The sequence below is a fragment of the Orussus abietinus genome, unplaced genomic scaffold (genome assembly GCF_000612105.2).
Source record: "Orussus abietinus isolate OABI.00-Male unplaced genomic scaffold, Oabi_2.0 scaffold87, whole genome shotgun sequence".
Lineage (NCBI taxonomy): Eukaryota > Metazoa > Arthropoda > Insecta > Hymenoptera > Orussidae > Orussus > Orussus abietinus.
Genome location: NW_019396015.1, coordinates 150807 through 172120, shown reverse-complemented (window position 1 = coordinate 172120; position 21314 = coordinate 150807). Strand labels below are relative to the sequence as shown.

General features: G+C 38.2%; 1 protein-coding gene across 4 annotated transcripts in view; it reads right to left on the bottom strand.

Moving 5' to 3' along the window:
- Nucleotides 1–21314, bottom strand: part of LOC105703790 — a 148676-nt gene that overhangs the window by 23919 nt on the left and 103443 nt on the right. For all 4 annotated transcript variants that reach the window (XM_012432454.2, XM_012432452.1, XM_012432455.1 and 1 more), the window contains exon 8: nt 19677–19896. In XM_012432454.2, the coding sequence (XP_012287877.1) occupies nt 19677–19896 (220 nt within the window). The remainder of the gene's footprint in view (nt 1–19676; nt 19897–21314) is intronic.

The following is a 21314-nucleotide window of genomic DNA, read 5'->3' as shown; positions in this document are numbered from 1 at the left end:
TAAATCGCAACCACTTCCGGTTAAAGTCACGTTTGCCAGCCAGTGCACATATGTTTTTTACGCGTATGACACGTATGCACATTCTAAAGTGCGCACGTGGTCCGCATCAGAAATGTCAAAAGAAAATATGTAGGAGTTAAAGAAAAATCGCAAGAAGTGCAAAAAATGGTGTTACATGCGGAATTATTCCAAGCTATTGTCAGGATTCATCAGTTTGAGGATTATTGGAAAATACAAAATCTTTCATAACTGGAAGTAACTCGTTTCTCTGCAAACTCGTTAGTTCTCCTCTCTTTCTTTTACTGAGACGCACGCACGCTCAATATACGCTTTTGACACATGTTTCAAGTGTACATATCATAAAGTGAATCCGTAATTTAAGGCAGATATACAAATCAGAGAAAAATATTAATACGTACATCGCCATATATTCTAAACATATATAAGTATACAATAAATTCAAATATTCTCGCTCACTAAAAAATAGAAATGAAAAGGCAGTTTGAAATAAAGTAGATTTCGAAAAACAAAAAAGTAAGTCACTTTGAGAAGATTCACAGATCTCAAGGTACTCACATCTGCTTTATGTGAAGGAGAAAAGGTGATCGAATTAAAAATGTTCTCCCGACTTTTTAATAGGTTTAAATATAAAGTAGATAAAAGGGAGAAAGAGCGAACAAAAATTACGACCAAAGTTTTCTCATAGAGGCATAAAAAAGTGGCTGAAATATTTAAGAAAATAGTCAGTCGATAATCTGACCATAAATTTCGGTAGATTACGAAAACACCATAATGCCATTTGGAATTAGATGCGCACACTTCATACTCCTGTATAAAAATAAATTGCAATTCACCGTGACACTATGGAGGATCATCAAATGTACACAATCGAGTAAAATTTGGTTCGAAATCTGCTGTAAAAAATGAATCCCAATTACACAACGCTCCTTTTTTTAGATCGTAATTTCCCGAAATGTTCAACAAGTCGAAAAATAAAAATTCTAGGATTTTATGAAATCAATTCTCGAAACTTCTCACCTCACATAAGTTTAGAGTAATAATGTAATCAAGTATGATTAATTGTTTTATTCGTACAATTATTCGTAATAACTTGGGAGATTGAAGATTTTCCTCGATAACGTATCTCGACTGATTCTTTAAACCATTTCCCTAGGACTTTTACAGCAGGGAAGAGGACCTCATGCGTTTCCGCGTTAATTCATCCCTGACAAGCACAGCGATATTGGAACGACAAACAGTGGATATTGTACCCCGAGAAGCAATTTCCACTGACCGACATATGCCTCCGGAAACAACCTTCGGTGTAAAAAAGGCTATGCTAAACTCACTCGCGTTTGCACAGTTACATTCTACAAAAACATACTAATAAAACAATGATTAAGTCAGCAAACGTAATTAAATCAATATCGCTGCATGGAATCTCTGCAACAAACGTAAATGTTACGCATCCTCCTACAAAGGCGATGAAATTACTTTTGCCAAATATCAGAACAGTTTCTCAAATGCGAAAAACAATTAAAGGCAATTTAATTTCATTTTACGTAAAAGAACGACTGGGTTCACGAAAATAATAATGAAGATTATTAAAAGAAAAAAGAAAATACTAATATAGAAAGAAAATTAATTTTAATCGTTTTCCTCTTACGGTGGAAGCAGATTTGTTCAAAAATCAATTGTTTGCAGGTACTAAGGGGAACTTTTAATAAAACACTACGGGACTGGAAATACAATTTCGGATGAAATGCAACTTCCTTCCCCGATATTACATTTTCATTTATTTAAAAATGTATTAAGAGGTATATGTTTTTTTCTCTCTGAAGTTTATTACCTCATTTTAATTTGAAAGGAGGAAGTATCGAGACTTGGACAACGCGGGAAAATGGAAGGATTAATAGGTATTATGTTCGATCATGTTTTTGTCTAAGGGTTGCAAAGTGACATTGTCTTAAAATCATGGCGGGAGCAGATGTCTTATTTATGCTTAAAAGCGCAGAGTACATCATTCCTGAGCCGCATGCTGCAGGAACTTCTCAAGACATATACTCTGCAATAAATCGCCCGCTGTAAGCTTCAAGTACTATGCATTACAACTCCTCGGAAAATTACATTCCGGCCTTAAATCTTTTCGCAGTCTTGCAAAGACATCGTTTGGGCCTCAGCTCCCGACAACTGCTAGATTCCATGAATTACTACACCAGGTCGGTTTTATCATCTACAAGACGCGGAGCCGACTAAAGATGACGGCATACAAGTGCAAAAATAATGGTAAAAAATATTTAACAGAAGACATCTCGTGATAGTATTTTACATAACAATTCCTAATTTGCCTTTGCAAAACCTCACAGTATTTTCTAATTAACGTGCACCTGACCATCGTAATGCAGCCCGACGCAATAAATCATTCATCATTGGTGCATAATGAATCATTTACGCTGGTGAGGAATGTAATCGAGAACATGAAACGAGGAATGCACTCAGTTATGCGTTTAATGTTGTATTAAATTTTTTCGTGCTGCTAAAAAATGCAACTCTGTCATATTTTCTCAAGTACACCATTTTTGTCAAGTAAGTGGTATCAAATCTATCATTTTACAATGGACAGTTTGATAAGCAATTCTGCTCAATACGATTCAGCAATGAAATGTTTATTAAAAAAAAAAATGAGTTTTCCTAAAAAGCGATATTTAATAATTAATATAATTAAATTCCCGTTAGAAATTCTATTCTTTTTCTTATGGCCCTCCATCTGAAAAAGCTAAGTGCTCTCAATATAACAGCTAATCCTTCATTGTCCCAAATTGATAGGATTTCCCTGTTCGTAAAGTCTAAGCTTGTCCTTGTCTGGAACGATTTCCACGTCGGAAGGATCACTCGAAAAAGAATTAACGTGCTCACAAGATCCGGAATATAAAATCCGTAGTTTCGTTTATCCAGGAATCGCCTTGAATTTCAAGGAAAACGCAATCCTGTTCGATCTCGGCGCGCGTTGGCGATTCATACGAGGTGATTCCTGTTGCAGCTGCAGCTGCACCTTCTCCTGTACACCTGTAAAGCTGTGCTTGCCGCAACTTGCAACGACCGTGCTTTGTCCGCACTTCTACCTGAGCATTAATGCGAAAGCGTCAGCTTGCAGGGCACGGTTAACGTGAAACCTTTACACAAGAGCAGTCTCTTTGACAATCCTGAGCTTGAAACTCGAGAAAATAAAAAAATGTATGAATTAATATATGATGAATATATGAATTATGATTAATTCATATTTGATTAATGTATGATTATGATTAATGATTATTGATTAATGAATGATTAATATATGAATGAATAATAATAAAAAAAGAAAATAGTTCATACCTAATATCCTAAATACCTAATACTTAATAGGTCACTCCGAAAATTCTCTTCTTTTAAGATGAAGTGAAACGCGTCGAGAAATGTGATCGACATCGGTAAAAAGGATTCTTCTAAATACCTACGTTACCGACGTTCGTATTTATATAGACAGCTTTTTCGAATTATATTGAGTATTGTACCAAATGGCATACTCCATATGTCGTTTCCGTACAATAATTATAAAGAAATCGATGTAAAACTCCAGAAATCCGCTGGATTCATGGTTTTGATGCCTTAATTGACTGCAGAGTGTCACTCTGCGCTATCTGTGATTTTAGAGTTAACTAAATTTTGTCTCCGAGATCTCGCGTTACCTTCATTTTAGCGTAGAAGAGCACAAGACACTTTTTCTTGCCTTTAGTTCAAATGCGAGTTTCCCGATAACTAGAGTGTTCCAAATCCTTGTACAATTGTCCCGACACTTTCGTTTTTCATATCAGAGTCTTCAATAATTGTATATCGATCGAAGTATGAGAGCTAGACGTCATTTTCGATCTGGTCTAGGCTAAGTTAAAACATTTTTTTTTCGAAAATTCAAATTTTGAAAGTGTCAGGACAATTTCTTAAGTGATCACCGGTCACGTGTCAAAGTTTCGGAAAGTTCTGTCCAATACCCATAAAAGAAAATTCGAATCGACTGATTTAAGGGGAGTTTCACTTCACCTTAACCCTTTTAGTGCCGGGCGAAAAAGAGGTACTTATACGAAGATAACTGGCCGAATTTTACGATTTTACTAGGATTTGGAAAAAGGCTCATAAAAACCAAACGAAAAGCAATATTTACATAATTCAAAAAGCAGGGTATTAAGGACAAAATAGACAATAAAACAGTGATGCTAATTTTTCTACATTCTTTGAAAATTACATAAATAACAAAGGTATATGGGATAAAAAAAAAAGAAAAATTGAGTTCTCCGTTTCAAAACGTAATTGCACATAAGAAAAGTCATCTTTTTATCATAAATTTATATAGACCGTTTATTGCAAAGTATATACTTTAAATTTCCAATATATTTTTTAACAAAATAAGTTATATTGCACAAGAAACATAAAAAATAACTCCAAGGCACGTGGTAGGCGCCGGACGGATTATCTCATTCGAAACAACTAATTGTTATAGGTTGTTATAGGTGTTGTTGTATTATTTTAATGCTCTCGTAATGAAATTAGACTATTTATAACGTATTATACATTTATTTTGAGACAGAGATCTCTCGCAAAGCGAATAGTAAAGCGCTACAAGGTGCGGGCCGATATATCGGCTCTTGCACTAAAAGGGTTAAAGGTTGACAGAACCTATAAGTTTTAGAGTACTGAGTTTAATTTCGAAATTCCTCTTTTACACTTCCTTTCTAATAAAAGAACATTAATAATAATGTCAATCTGTATCTTTTGATATCGGGAAAAAAATTATTTTCAAAATTAGTAGGAAAAAAAAATTAATGTTTGGGAACCCAAAGTCCACCGCTCTGTCCTGTAAAGATTAGATTACTTGGAAACGACAGAATTGTCTTCAACCAAATATTATTTTATATGCGGGCTTGATGCTTGCAGCACGTGTGCATTGCTTGCACCTGCACCTGAGCTTGCACCCAGAAGCATCAAGTCGGAACATACGGGAAGCCCGGAGCTTGCATGCAACGATAGTTCCTTTGATATCCCAAAACGTGGGATTTGAAATCCAGCAGAATTGGAACGCGATGGAAAATTTCGAGATCGAATAGAAAACCATTTCCTCTGAACAATTTATCAACCAGCGGATACGAAATCGATCGACAAGAGTGGGCTCTGAAAAGCCGATTAAGTGATAGGTTCCGGGTCAATGAAGTGTTAAAAAAACTTCCGACATCCGCACGGAACAAATCACAGGATATAGGGTAGCCCTTGTTGCAGATGAACCTCCGGCTGCGCAATCACGCAATCACGCAGTCATGCTACAGTGCAACGATATTGCCCTACAAGTGCACTGTAACTGCGAAGCAGTAAATCTGCGCAAGCTGAGGAGCTTGCAATTCCCGAGCATTGTTCAGACCTCCACTTGGGTTATAATGTAAAACGTCGATTCGCGACTTGTGATTAATATGCACGAAACTTTCGCATAATCTCCTTTTAAGAATTTCAAATCTGCGACTATGAATTTCAAGCCAATTCAAATTCAAGTCAAATAGAACATTTCGCGGGCCAAGTCGAACGGAAACGCAAAGAAATATATTTGGTTAGATAAATAACATTTTTGTTCGTTCAATCATAGGATACCGTTATTATATGGGCAACTAAATATTCGGTCGATATGATAAAATTCTTTAGTTGACAACGTTTGATTGATTACATCAAATGTGGTAGATCACGCCGAATATTAAAGTAATTTGCTACATTTAATCAAAATATTTGGTTTATTGCCAAACATTTTTTCTAAAATTAACAAAATGATTAAACTAAACGCGTTGATTGGTCGAAGCACCCTAGTTTGGTCAAGTGAACTAGAATTCAATTCACTTAACCAAAACACATTCTGAAATTAATCAAATGCAGCCAATCGAACGATTTTGTTCAATGACTCAAATTCGTTTTCTACGCGCAGTAAAATTAATTCTGGAATGGCGCAATTAGACGTAGTATGTACGCCTTTCCAGCGTGAATGACTAAAGCGTGATAACATTGAAGGGCATGAATGCACTCGCTGCGAACATAGTGCTATCAATGAATTCATTTTCGCTACTATATCAGCGAATTCAAAATTTATTTGAAAATACCACCTCCAATTTTCAATTGATAGATAATCAAGAGTTTGCACAGACAAGTAACCGGACAGTTACAGGGACAAGAGAATAGACAATTAATAGGCTCTCACCTGATAACTTATTAAACATCTGGGACGGTGTACACGGAAAAAAGGCATTTATACTTTCAATAACGAACGGCAAATCCTGACAAAGTATACCTCCTACTGCAGTTATAATTGCACGGACAGGAAAAACGTTTGCAACTGTACCAAACGTTAGATGTAACCATAGGAAAACTTCCTTCAGGAAGTATAATACTTATTTTATGTAACGCAAGCATGGTTTACGCGTCTTTTCGCAACAATCTTCGGCACCTAAAGTTGGTCCTTTTGCGACGGTGAATATAAATAAACGAGGGAGAACAGAGGCAATTCCAAAATGAGCCTCAAAACGACGTAGGACGAAAGGGTGGCCGTATTTGCGCTCCGCGCATGCGCAAAAAGACGCGTGTTGGATCGTTGAAAAATTTAACAAATTATTTTAACGATCTGAGCTTATGTTCGAAGGTGTACAATTGAAGTCCGGTTCTTGAAGTACAATGTGTTTGATAACGCGCGGAAATCTAACTAACAATAAGTCCAGTGCAATGTCGCGTGCGAAGCGATTGAAGTTAGTCCGCCGGAGATTGTAGAAGATTCTGACTGTGCCCAGAGGGACTCCTTTTTTAAAGCATTTTCGGATGCTGTCCTCTAGGGCGGAGTTTTTTGCAAAGCGTTCGCTGATAGGCATGGCGAAATAAAAGTGGGATTGATAATCGAAGGCGATTGGTTAATGAGTACTGAGAAAGGGAAAAGTTAGTGTTGTTTAAGGAGGCTTAGGTGGGGAGTAAAAAAAGTGGGCTATAGGAACAGGAGTTCCTAGAAGTAAACAAATCATGGGCTAAAGGACCGCGATAGTAGATAAGAGAGCGAAGCGCTAGAGTTTCTGTTTAGACATCAATTTAAGTTATGAGCATAATACGTTACTGAATTAATGGTGCTAGATGACATGGAGAGACACGAGGAAAAATAAACGGAATTTGAAATAAGGAAGAAATAGAACACCTAGATCGCTGCAGAGAGTATTCCAATTAAAATTTAGCGTTATAATTATTAGATTACGGATTAGTCCTAACAGTTCCGCATTTGCAGAAATGAAGATGCGATTGAAAGTAAAGTTTTGCGTATAATCCTAACAAATCCGAGAACTTAATTAATGAAATCGCGGTCCTAATTGTTGACAAATGATCGCTATGTTTCAGTGATGGTCGAATGATTCAACAACGCGCAACCCGTGCTTCTTCTGGTACATAAAGTATCGCGTGTAATGTCATTACTGTGAATTATTCCTATTATTTTTCAGATCACAATGCAAGGTCTCGCGACGCGGTTGCACTTTAACCCACGGAACCATTGAAGCACCTATGGCCACGTGATCATCGATCATCTCCACAGACGCACCATATACAGGTGTAAAGCCGCGGTGGCATGGAGCTTACAACCCCCGTGCATCGTCCGCACCCCCAGCAGGGCTTTATCGCGGAAGCGCGTCAGTTGGCGACATACGATTAGCGCCAAAGCTTTCATACGACGACAGCCCCGCGTTAACGTCAGATCCCGCGGCCTTTGAGAGCTCCCAGCGTGGGATTTGAAATTAAGCGAGATTGAAATGCCACGGAAAATTTCGAAAGCCGAGTCGAACTCGAGAGGATATCCCACGAGAGAGGCAAATCAACGGGAGCCATAATTGATGAGCTCGGCAGCCGGGGCGCCGTGACTTTTGATCTTCGGAATCGAGCCCGACCCCATAGAGGGGCTTCGGGATCGAGTCGAACCACGAGAAGAGACTTCGAAATTCAACCTAATCCCGGCAAGAGACTTCGAAACTTCGCCATCAAGCTCCTCGATAATTATCCCGAGCCCCTGCCAGGGAATATCGTCACATTTTAACTTTCATCGCCACTTTATTCGCGACTTATCTCATGGAGGGGACGTACCGACGGGGGAAATTCATATACAGGGGGAGTCGGACACGTCGGATGAGCGCCTCTCTCTCCTTATTTTTGTTTTGCCTATTGTCGAATTCGAAACACGCGGAATTATTGTATTCTTTTTCCCCGCGGGCTTTTCGTTGTTTCGCTATTTTCTCACGTTTGGTTTTTTTTCCCTTTGCTTTGTGAACCTCCTGCATTGCCGTTGGAAACATGAGAATGAGAATTCGTAGGAATTCTTTCATCTCCATTCATAAAATAATTGCGAAGCCTTTTGAACCAATTCTATGAATATACCTTATAGGTTTAAACAAATATCTACCGTGACAGACGCATTGTGTGCTGAGAAAAATGCCGCTCTGTATTAATACTTGGGTAATAATAAAAAGTAATCAATGGACCCTGATGGAAGAACGGAATACATTGATATTTGCACAACTGCAGCGATCATTTTCTGACACGTCAGTTATACTAATATTATTGCGCAATATTGTGGATCTAAATGGAATAAATAAATAATTTTACTAGAGTTTTTAAAGACGAAGAGTAATAGTAAACATCAATCGGAACATGAATACGGCATAGTAACGTATCAGTGCGCGCTCCAATCACGCTATCGAGGATTCGCATACATCATCGGTACCGAATGAAAACCAAAAGAAAAAAACGACCCAATCCTACATAGAATGAATTTGCAGAGTATGAGTAAAAATACGTATGGATATTACGCCCTACCACTGTAGTTACTAGTTTTCCGTCGTCGATTACTGGTTCATGGAAATGCCCCATGACCCTGCTTCACACGAGTCTACAATTCTTTGTCAGCGGAATTATTCGGTTGTCGGAAAAGTCATGACGCATTTCGTTACGAAAATCTGTTACGAAAATGCGTCATAATTATTCCGACAACCCAATACATCTCGACGTAGAAATAACATTTTTTCGAAATGTAATCAACATATCACGATACAAGGTCTTATAAAATTTCACGTGACCGTACAGAATATTGAAATATTGAACTGTAATATCGAGTGACAGAGAGTTGTCACGATTCCTTCAAAATATTAAGTCTTCCAGAAAATTATTCCATTTTTTTGTCGTTTAAGAATTGACGCTTTGTTTTCAAATGAAATTGTGTTTCCTGTACATCCATATTAGATATCAGTTTAAAGCGCAAACTTCACCTCATTTTAATAACAATTATAAGGTTTTAAATATTAACTTCTGTTTTATTTGGACTATTTCATTAAATATGGAAAAGATGGGAATTCAGTTATTGTAAGAGTTCAAAATGGACAGTAAGATAGATGTAGTGGCTCGCAATGTTAATCATGAATTTAGTCCAGAAACTTCCAACGAATGCACAGTGCATGGTGGTTTTAAAAATTTAATGGCGGAAACGAAAGCCTTATATAAAGATCAAGAGCATTCTGGTTAACCTAGAGTTACTCAGGCAAAAACAAAAGAAAGAAGAATTTAAAATATATTTATTATTATCAAAATATAAAGCGAAGGCTGCACTTTAAAATAGCATACAACGCATACATAAAGAAAAAGCAACTTTATTTGAAAACGAAGCGTCAAATCTGAAACTGTAGAAGCTGTAATAACTTTCTGGACAACCTAATACGTCCATGATATAACGACGTATAAAAATAGTCCGCGAAATTACCCCGAACTATTCGTACAGACAGTCGTTTGAATACGCGCACCTGTAATCACGGTACGCGTATAAATACTGCAAAAAGTCCCCGAGAGAAAAAATGTACACGAGGATCCCTTAAAGTGACTAATTGCGTAATGAATCTCGTTAATTCCAGTAATCAGCCCCGCTGGCGGCAGAGTACCTGGGTGCCTCCATAAAACAGAACGTCATTTTACATCGGGGAATGAATTCAATAACGCCTGCAGATCGGAGATGAAAGATGAGCGAGATAATTAGGAAGAGCTCTCATCCCGGCCTAGAGAGACACGCTAATTTCGAAACGTCCCGGGATGATCCTCGGTATGTACCAACGAGTTTCAACAAAGCTCGGTCGCAATAACACGACCCAGTTCGTCTCTCAATTATTATGTGTTTCGCGAAGCTTCCTAGGTAGGAGCTTCATTGTTCATTCCATTTCCCGAGCTTACGATTACCATTCCCGGCTCACCAGACATCGAGCACCAACACTTAAGAGTGTCGCGATGGCTGCAGTTTCCGCAGCAAAGAGATGCAAAAGCCTGGGAAAACACATTTACGAGACCCTGGTGCCATTTAAGGCGCACTAAAGCCCAACAATAACAACGAATGACAAGATGGCTGGCTTGGAAGAGTCTTGTTTCCTGCGACGGTCGATGCGGATGACAACTACTACTGACGTATAATCCTTTAAACCGCGGTTGTACATAAAAAAGTATGTCAACGGTCTACCGAGCACCGAAATTATCCGCCATTGTCAATGTGTATTCTCAAGTGCAGCATTAAAGAGCCCTTCGCTGAGCTCTGGGTAGAAATCCTTTTTGGTACTGGAAATTGTTGGACAATCAATTTTTACCGAGTTGTTAAGCCTTGTATACGAGGGCGTGATCTGTAATACTGTTAATTGTTGAATGGCACACTTTTATGCGTGATTTGAGCAGGAGGAAAGTTGTGTCTTTCTATTAGAACCGATAACATTGACGTATTAACGTTAAAACCACCGATTATTTGTGTATGCATATTTCTACTGCAATCGCCCGAATGGCAGGTTTGTAGATAAAAGTTATATTCCTGTCAATCGAATGCTAGTAATAACAAATTTAGTAAGAGGATATAAACGAAATAACCTTTAAGTATAATAGTTAATAAAATATTTCCTATTTTAATTTCAGCATTTATATTATTTCCCAATGAGCTTACTTTAATAACAGGTGCGATAATCTAAAGCAAACTGATGAGATATGTGCGCAAGTTGAATATCGACTCTATTATGACAATTTTCAACCGGTACAGATAAATTAAACGGGAGTATCCAAATATGTCACATGTGCCGACATCTATATATGCAATGAAATTATACTGAGTAGTACCCAATTCATTTGAAAATAAAAATTTTGGAATAAAGTGTTCAACCGGTCATTTATTACTACGTATATATCTTACAAGGAAGGTATCTCAGGTGGATCTCTCCGATTTGATTTCTTTTATAATATGTTATAGTGGACTAAAAACTAAGTGACACGTATTTTTTTTATCTGCCATTAAACACTTTAGGGGGGTGAAACCACCATCCAAAGTAAGGCCTGTGAGGTGTGGCTCACCCCTTAATTTTTTTTTTNTTTAATTGAGAAAATTATATTTTTCATTTCTCGTTATGAGAAAGCTTTTCCAGATGGATTGGTTAAAAAATATTGTTCTTGTGGGTGAAACTGCCAAATCGCCCCTTGACATGCCTTACTTGGGTGGTTTCACCCCCTTAAGGTGTTTAATGGCAGATAAAAAAAATACATGTCGCTTAGTTTTTAGTCTACTATAACATATTATAAAAGAAATCAAATCGGAGAGATCGACCTGGGATACCTTCCTTGTTAGAAGAAATCGCGAGAGAAAAGAAGTAAACAATGCAAAATTGATTTTATACATATTTATGACACGGAGTCGTGGCCGCGTTGACAAGAATTCGGCGACGTGGGGGGATCATTTTTTAAGCCGAAATCGCGGCCTCGGACAATCGTCCACGCGTTCGAGATGGACGCCAGGCATCCTTCGGAGGACGCAAATTTCGGATACGGATCAAAGACAGTTTTCCGTACCACGGCTGGCACCAGTTCTTGGTGGAGGGGCTGGGGTTATTAACGGGGGATCGTGGGGTAGAAAATAAAAAATTTTCGATTTTTTTTTTATTTGCTTAAAATGTTGGAGATCCTATGTAGAATATGTTGCATAAATTTGAAATCGATATTCAAAATATTTCTCAAATTGCAGCGTACGCGCCTCATTAGTCTCGACACGATTTCTTTCGCGTATCAGAGGCGGAGCGCTGGCCGTTTCTCCCTTCTGTTGTGATTTTTTAAAGGACAGCTGTTCCATGTATATAGAAGTGTATATATACATAGACTACCATTAGCAAAATGAACTCTACGGGAAGGCTGAAGAGATATTGTATGGAGCTGGGATCGCTCAATAGGTGGTAAGTCAAGATAGATTTCGATTTTCCCCTACCGAAACATTTTCAGAATCTGTGCAAGGGATATCTCAAAAACTACTCAACCGATCGGGGCAAATTTTTGTATGCTCTTTTAATATATTTACAATTTGTCTATTAACCTATAAGTTTTAAACAATTATAAAAGAAACCGTGTTTTTCATAGTTTTTATCTCAAAATTTTTACCGAAAAATCGTTTTTTTTTTCTTCTAAATTAATTATAGGTAATTAATTTTTTTTCCACTTTTTATTGGTTTACCGATAAATTATACATGTTATAAACCAGTTTTCTTTCCCCGATTGTTTTAGGTTCGAAAATAAGGACAGGAGATCTCGCACAGGTTTCATAATGCTGCAGCCGTTATCTTATGCTCGAGGTCCTTCAGCCGCCATTTTGTTACAAAAAAAGAAAGAAAGAAAATTGTTTTTCAAGCAGTTCTAATATTATTAAATAAGTTCCACATAGTTTAAAAATTATTAATAAAGGAGTTATACATGAAAAAAACGATTTTTTGCCTTCTACCTCACGATCCCCCCTTAATCTGCGAGGGGACTCGAGGAGGATCAGATTCGAGGAAAAAGAAGCGATCGACTTACTTTTCCTTAAAACTATGGAAGTACTTTATTGATACCGTGGACGGCCGAATCCTCAATAGATGCCGGGGGTGCGTCGAGAGCCGGTGCCGATGACTATACTACCCTGCACTTGCGGAAATCGGTGGAAAGCCGAATGCCGGTTACTTTCAAACGGAAGACGACGCGGGTTTCCTCCATGACGACTCAAGACAAAGTGGACCTCTCCTCTCGAAGTTGGGCCCTCGGTCCGCAAAATTCGGAAAGAGAGGGCCGCGGGGAAAACCAACCGTTAGCGCTCGAAACGTAAACATAGAAACTTCCGACCCTGGTCGAGACGGATACAAATATTCTCGCTACAATATATTATAGGAAAAGTAGTGGTATCGGTTAAGGGCGCTCACCACTCCAGCGATTTTGCAGGGCCTCACGGGAACAACGATTCCGAACGTATTTCTAAACCGATCGAGCTTAACGAGTGCTCATATCGAAGATGAAACGTTGACCTGTGTTTATATGGGAGCGATTTTCGATAAGTGGTCATTATCATATAAAAAAGTGCAACGACATAATTTCAATGCCCTTTTACCTAGGAAGGAGGTGCTCGATCGAAAATCGCTCCCATATAAACACACGTCAACTTTTTATCTTTAAAACGAGCACTCGTTGAGCTCGATCGGTTCAGAAATACGCTCAAAATCGTTGTCCCCGTGGAGCACCTTTTTCAGGATTTTCAAGTTTCTCGCGAGGAATTTAGGCATTTCTTAGCAACCGTTGCCGACTCTAGGCGGAGCGTCCAACTTGCGTGTGCGTGCGGCCGAGGGTCACACACGTTTCGGCGCCTAGTCCAGAGGCGTCTAGCCGTTGTGTGAGTTGTATACGTGCAAAATACGCACGCATTTTTTGCCCGTTGCTAAACACTGCCCATTATGCGTCGCGTCTCCCTCATCCGAGCGAGAAAGTACGTTTTGGTTACCTCCCACCGAATTCGATGCTAATGCCATCTAGCGGTGGAAGTCATCGTCCCCACTTGGTGGTGAACGCCGTTAAGCAAAAGCAATACAATTTAAGGAATGATTTTAAATACAAACTGTCAAACCGATCATTTGACGAGGTTGGCTGTTTTAGTGTGAAGTTTTATGTAAATGGAGTGACAAGTAGGGACTTTTGAAAAAATGAATTCCACTGTTAAATGCGATATGTTGGGCCAGGCGTGAAGTATTTGCTCTCCTTGCAAGAGGATTACCTGAAGCTCCTGAACTTCGGGATATGTATTCGCGGAATACTCGTAGCGTAAAACAAGAGCTTGAGTGGAGATGAAAAAGAAGCAGTAGATTGCAAAAGTTACACCAATCTGGAAAGTTGGCTGGGCGGGAAAAAGGGGTACCGATTTACCTTGAATAAGAGCTTAACTTCTTTTAAGGGAAAGGCAGAAAGAAGGTGAAAGGAGGAAGGGGAGAGATGGCGAGTGGAGAATCAGACGGAGAAATAGAAAGAGTTAAGAAGCACCGGGACGATATATAAAGAGGTACTTTGTTTGGTTACCGAAAATAACTCCCTTTTTTGTCGGGCATTAAAAAGTTCCCCACCCATCGCGCCGCAAGGGAAAGTCTAGTAACAAAAAGATTCGCGCAGACTCCGGGTCTTATCATTGTAGAACCAGTTTTCCCGAAAACTGTTTCAAACTACTTTTACCTAAATTGAGTTGAATCTACCCTAACACCATTTACGCATTCTATTTCTTCTCCTCGTTTTTACTATTTCACTTTTCTTCCCCATTCATAGAGCATTTTTCACGATTTTATGAATTATTAACCCTTTGAACACGGAGCCATTTTGACATACGGGTGAAATTCGTCTGACCGTGCAGGCAATATAGGACCAAATGTCGGGCACCTTTAGGCGCTCTTAGTAGCCGAAGAGTTAATAGCATATGAAAGGATAAACTATTAATTGATAATAAACACGTATCGATCGTTATTTACTAAACATATAAAAAATGCACGTCATAGAATAATTTTAATTGCATCATTGATGCATTTTTTATGTTGGTAAATCTTGTAACGTGTACGTTTCACACTTCGATTTAATAATCGCCATTCTTTTTTGAACAAAGTACTAACGGTAGTAAATTGCTCTGTCGAAGTCGTTACCGTTACAAAGATCACAGAGTAAAGTACAGAGTACGACATTGCAGAATTTTACTAAAACGAGAATGCGTGACATATGCGTTGCACTTCTCTCAGAATACTCGTAAAGTTCGAAAGCGAACTTTGGGACGTATCGAGCCAAGAGTCTATTTAGAGGTAATACGAAAAGGATGATACTTGAAATAAAAGCGGTTTCCACTTATCCTCGGATAAGGACATAAGAGGGTTTCGTGGGAAGGAACAAATGCGCATACATACGGAAGGAGGGAGAATCTCTCGAGATACCGCGACCGAGAATCTTTTCATCTCCATGAGATACAACTCTCTGAGAAAGAATACAACTCTCTGACGAAATTCATAAATGTCAACGCAAAACTTCACATTTGATTAAAACGTGAAACCTCAAAGCTCCAAGGTATTCCTTGGCTGTGGCCGCATTCCTTTAGAGCACTGCAATGCAGCACAAAAATCCCAGGGCAAAGTGAATCTTTTTAACAACTTATCGAACCGTCATTAACCAAGAATTTGTTGAAACTAAAAAAAATATGAAGCCTTGCGTCCCGCAACAGCAAAAACCAATAGATTTTTCCTCAATTATCAAAAAGGGAAATGCATTTCGTAGAACCTCGGCAACATTGCTCGCCGTTTCCGGAGCAGATATAACAACTTTAACACACAATGATGGATGGAAATCGAGCAATGTTGCAGAGGGATACATTGAGGAGTCGATTCAAAACAAGGTTAAAATCAGCAACATTTTATCGTTTTCGATAAATGTTAACTCCAGGACAAACATCCGAAAAATCAGACTTTGGAAGCCCACCATCTAAACACCAAAAAGTTGATTATTTATCAAATCCTGAACCGTCGACCTCAACAAGAACTTTGTCAAATGATGAAACTATGATTTTCAATAATTGCACTGTCGAAATACATAACTATAAGAATTAATGAAATTAAAACTGTCATTGTTTGGAAAAATTATAATTTTCTTTTTTATTCATTATAATTTTTCGCTCGTGTTTGTCTCATTCGCCTACGGTTAACGGATGCGAGCTTACGACTCGTATCGCAAGTTCACGCTGGGTAAAAAGACCCACTTTACCTCCTTGGTACACAATATACCATTCTGTTACTTTAAGAGTGAACGGTGAATTCATATCATTCATATGAACTTATATTGTATGGAAGCTCTTAAATTGTTTTCGTGAAAATATTGAGATCCCTTGTTTTTTTTCTTCGATGAAACGTTTCTTATTGTTCCCTTCTTTGATGGATTGGCGAGACTAACTTCTTTCAAGCTGGAAATACCTCCCATGTTTAGTTATGAATTGTTCAGCTTTTTTCAGGGATTCTTTTCTAAATGCCGGAATGTAATTGACGATTATTCGTGGCGGTTAGATTCCCTTCGACCACCAAAATGGCGGAAGTCATTATCTACTGGACGACTTCTTCCGCGGCAAAAGGGAAACGCCAAGGAACCATTAAAATATTCCGGTAATTAACATAACGTAACAAGAAAAGAAGAATTTCGATCGTGATCGATTAGGAAAGCTGTGCTACAGGGCTAACCTGTCTCGGCCAAGTTTTTTAATTAAAGTTGTTGGGCACAGTCGTCGGGCGAATTTTAATGGGCACTTTCGCGACATCTGATCGCCGACGAGTGAATTTGCTCGATAGTCGCGTCTGGTCGTTCGGAAAAGTCAAAGGGAGATAAAAATTAAGTTCCCCAGAAAACACGACTTTTACGAATAGCTTCAACTCCTTCAAAACACGACTTTTATAATCTACCAATAAAGCATCGGAAAGCTTCAAATTCTTCTTTTCTTTTTCTTGTCATTTCATAACTTTCATGAACGACGTAAAGAAAGAACTAAAAAATCATTATACCTGTAAACCACATCAACTTATTTATTTCTGTATTAACATCCCTTTAACAAGGAAGGTATCATCCCAGATAGATCTCTCCGATTTGATTTCTTTTATGATATGTTATAGTAGACTAAAAACTAAGCGACATAAAATTTTTTTTATCTGCCATTAAACACTTTAAGGGGGTGAAACCACCATCCAAAGTAAGACATGTGAAGGGGCGATTTGGCAGTTTCATCCACAAGAACATAATATTTTTTAACCAATCCCCCTGGAAAAGCTTTCTCATAACGAGAAATGAAAAATACAATTTTCTCAATTAAAGAAAAAAAATTAAGGGGTAAGCCACCTCTAAATATGATTACGTTTATGCAAAAAATGGTCAAATTTAAGTCTAAAAATATGAAAAAAAATACATACGGCGCACGAACACGAAGGAAATACGACGTGTTTTTGGAGTTTTCCGAAAAAAAATATTTACTGGGGTAACTACCCCCGAACGCTGTTTATCTTGCGTGTATGCAAACAATGGCAAAATTCAAGCCTAAAAATCTGAAAAAAATATATGTTGCGTACGAACACGAAGGAAATACGTGTCTTTGGATTTTCCCGAAAAAAAAAATATTGACCGGGGTAACCACCCCCGAACGCTATTTATCTTGCGTGTACAATAATTTGTCATTTTTATGAACAAAAGTTATTAGGGCGGTTTTTACTGTAGATACACGTTTCAAAGGTGTTTTTAAGGAATCAATTTTGTACAATCTATTGCACAAACTATTGAACCTACGAGGCAGACGTATCGCACATATATTTTGTAATATGTAAACTAACAACACCGTTTTACAGGGTATTTTCGACAAATGTTTAAGTTATACGCCGATGTAAATGTCATCTCGTAAAATTCTAGTCTAATCGGGCGCATGAATTGCGCTCGTCCTAGTCGTTCGAAACAAAAAAAAAATTCCTAATCGACATGAGTGTATTTATGCAGCTGTTTAAAAGTTGTTTAAAAGTTGGTTCAATGTTTTTGTAAAATTTTCAATTAAAACAAGGGGATGCAGGAGATGTGGTCAAACTATCCATATAATTCTAATTCGGCTATACGTACCTATTCTCTTAATATGTGTGTAATGTTATAAGTCAATCACCCCAATAATTTTTGAGAAAAATAGGAGCCTGATTTCAAAAATCAATTATTATACTGCACTCCATATTGTTCAAGGAATCATCTACAACGAGGTAAACAAAATTATGATCTAAAAGAACACGTAATTTCATGTATGTTTAATTAACAGGTTGCAGCTCGAATTCGATGGTCGAGATGTAGCCTAAAATCACGGTGAAGGATTTAAACAACATACCGCCCGTTGTTCAAAGAATCTACAGCGAGTCAAGACATTTCATGTCAAACCAATTTCATGTAATTTGTTCCCTAGGGCGCGTGGGTAACCCATATACAGATATTATATTATACATCATGATTGAAGTATTTCATGTTTTTGGCTCTTACAACCAAAATATCAAATAACCTGGACGGAAATTCCGTCATGGGTTACCGATGATCCATCCTATGAAAAAGTACTTATGAAATAGCTGCCAACCCGTAAAAAGGATACACAGCTACAGTTTTTTTAAACTTACGATTTGTAAAGTCATCCTTTCTGCAGTTGTACATTATATCCTTTATAGGAACTGGTTCAGAACTTTCTAGGAACCAATTTCATCAGCTCATGTGGCGATGTTTAAGAGGATGCGAAAGTGGCATTTGAGGAATCAATCATGAGAACATTCTCCGAATTGGGTGTATCACTTTGTTTCAAATTTTACCACGTAAATGAGGAGATTCTAAGGTACGTCCTGAGACTTGCGAAATGTCAGTTTTTACCACAAAAAGTTAAAAATACTTATAACCAAATTATCTTAACCCTTTCGTTACCTTGGACGAGATATCTCGCGACCCAATACTGGCCGATTAACGCTTTTGACGAGATATCTCGCGACCCGATACTGGCCGATCAACGCTTTTGACGAGATATCTCGCGATTCGGTAGTAGCGGATTAACGCTTTTGACGATAATCTAGCTTCCTAGCAGCAATATTTTGACATTCTAGATGAATATATTTTATAACTAATTCTATTCGTATAGCTAAAAGGAAGAAATAAATACAGTTTTTATTAATTTAATGAAATTATTTTTATTTACTTTTTCCGTGGTATAATTCAAAACATGGTTGGAAAATATTAGTGCTAGGAAGCTAGATTATCGTCAAAAGCGTTAATCCGCTACTACCGGATCGCGAGATATCTCGTCAAAAGCGTTGATCAGCTACTACCGGGTCGCGAGATATCTCGTCAAAAGCGTTGATCGGCCAGTATCGGGTCGCGAGATATCTCGTCAAAAGCGTTAATCGGCCAGTATTGGGTCGCGAGATATCTCGTCCAAGGTAACGAAAGGGTTAAAATTGAAATTTCAGGAGCGTTAGGACCTCTCTTATAGACTCCATGTTGACATTGTAAAGTTTGAAACGATTCGCTGGATCGAATTCGGAGAAAAGTTTCATAAACGAAATCCCTTTGGCGCCACTTCCACATCACCTTAATGCTATTTTTTTCAATATACCCTAAACAATGATAATTCAAGAGAACGTCATTTCGTGCGGGCGTAATAACAACTTGTAGCTTGAGTTTGGAGGATAGATGTAAACTAAAATCGTGGCGAGAAATTGGAAAAACGAGCGTTTACTCACATATGATGGCCTGCACCTTGGCCCTGTCGAGAGCGGGCTTGACCGGACGTTCCGTCGCGGTTCCGGCACGGCTCCAGCGTTGACCCGTAACGGAACACGTCGCCAGTTCCGTCGGACTAAACAAGATGGCCGCCAACCCCCTGGTCAACTTCCGATAGTCGCTCCACTTTACCGCTCTCAACTGCTCCTCGCAGACGGCTATGCCCTCCCCCAAGTGAACCTGCAACCAAGTGAGCCGTTTTGCATGCGAATTTTCGGCCTGCCGTCGACGCGTACTACCTACGACGCATTACTATTTAGCCGATGGAACACGTGAACGAAACAGTCAACGAACGTTCCCTGAGGCAAACAATTTATTCGAATATAACTAACCTGCACGCTACCACTTTGGTTTGGTCGAGGTAATTGCACGACATGAAACCTGTCATTGTCGCTAACAGGAAGGTATTCAAAAGGTAAAAGACTTAACCTCAAATTTTGTTACTATAAGATGTATCAATCATTTCAGTGAACAGTTTCGGATAAGGCAAGTCGAAACGGCCCACACGTTCGTGATCTGCTTATTTCTTGAAACGGTACAATTTCATGATTTGATTTCTCTGACTGGTTGAGAATAATTCAGTGATGTCTCTATTTCTGCAAGACAAGTAGTTCCGATTAGCCAAGATCCAAAGCCCGTAAACCCGACATCTTTACGTCGAATAGTTTCGGATTAAAAAGTCAAAACTACTTAGATGTTCATATTCTGCTAATTTCCTTGATTAGACGGTAGCATTTAACACTAGGTTTACGAGACCCGTCAATTTGACGGAATTCAAACTTCAAAAAGAAATACCGAAGAAACCATAGCATTAATTTTAACCATTTTTCTATCGGAAATTAATCATTTCATCCAAAGAATTTGTACACACAATTATTTTTTCCTAAGCCTTCTAATTATTAAAATCCGTATGTAGTATACCTATCTCTACGAAACCCATCAAATTGACGAACTAGCTAATTTTATAAACAATCCATATATATTTGCTTCGTTGCAGTGAGTGTAAGGTGAAGATGAGAGTGAAAGTTTGCATTGAAAGTGGAGAAACAGAAGGATCTTCGGATAGTGAAGAGGAAAACTTCTTGAAAGGGTGTCGTAGCAAGAAAAGGATGCGCATTCTTTCTAGTTCTGACTCCGAGGATGAGAGGACGAGCATTCCAATCATTTCCGTGATAATTTTTAAAAAAGGACTTATTACTTATTAATAATTTATTTAAACGTAAAGCCTAGGGTTGTTTAATACAGACTTAATTTGAATAAATCGATTTTTTAAAGAAAATGCGTGTTTTCGTTTACCCGTCAATTTGACGGGTGCTCGTAGAAACAGGTATATAAAAAGCGCCCGTAAACCTAGTGTTAAACGGTGCAAATCTCGATCCCAAGTTCAATTAGTCACCCGGAATTAACTACGCCATTCATCATTCATATCCATAAAACAAATGGTTGCAATTAGCCAAAACTTCAAATACGTAAACTCAACAGTTCTATATCAAATTGTTTTGAATAAATGAAACTCGAAGGAAAATAATTTCAAGGTGTGCTCATTTTTTGTCTAAAAGTCCATTCCAAGATCACTTAGTCACACGGAATTAACGACG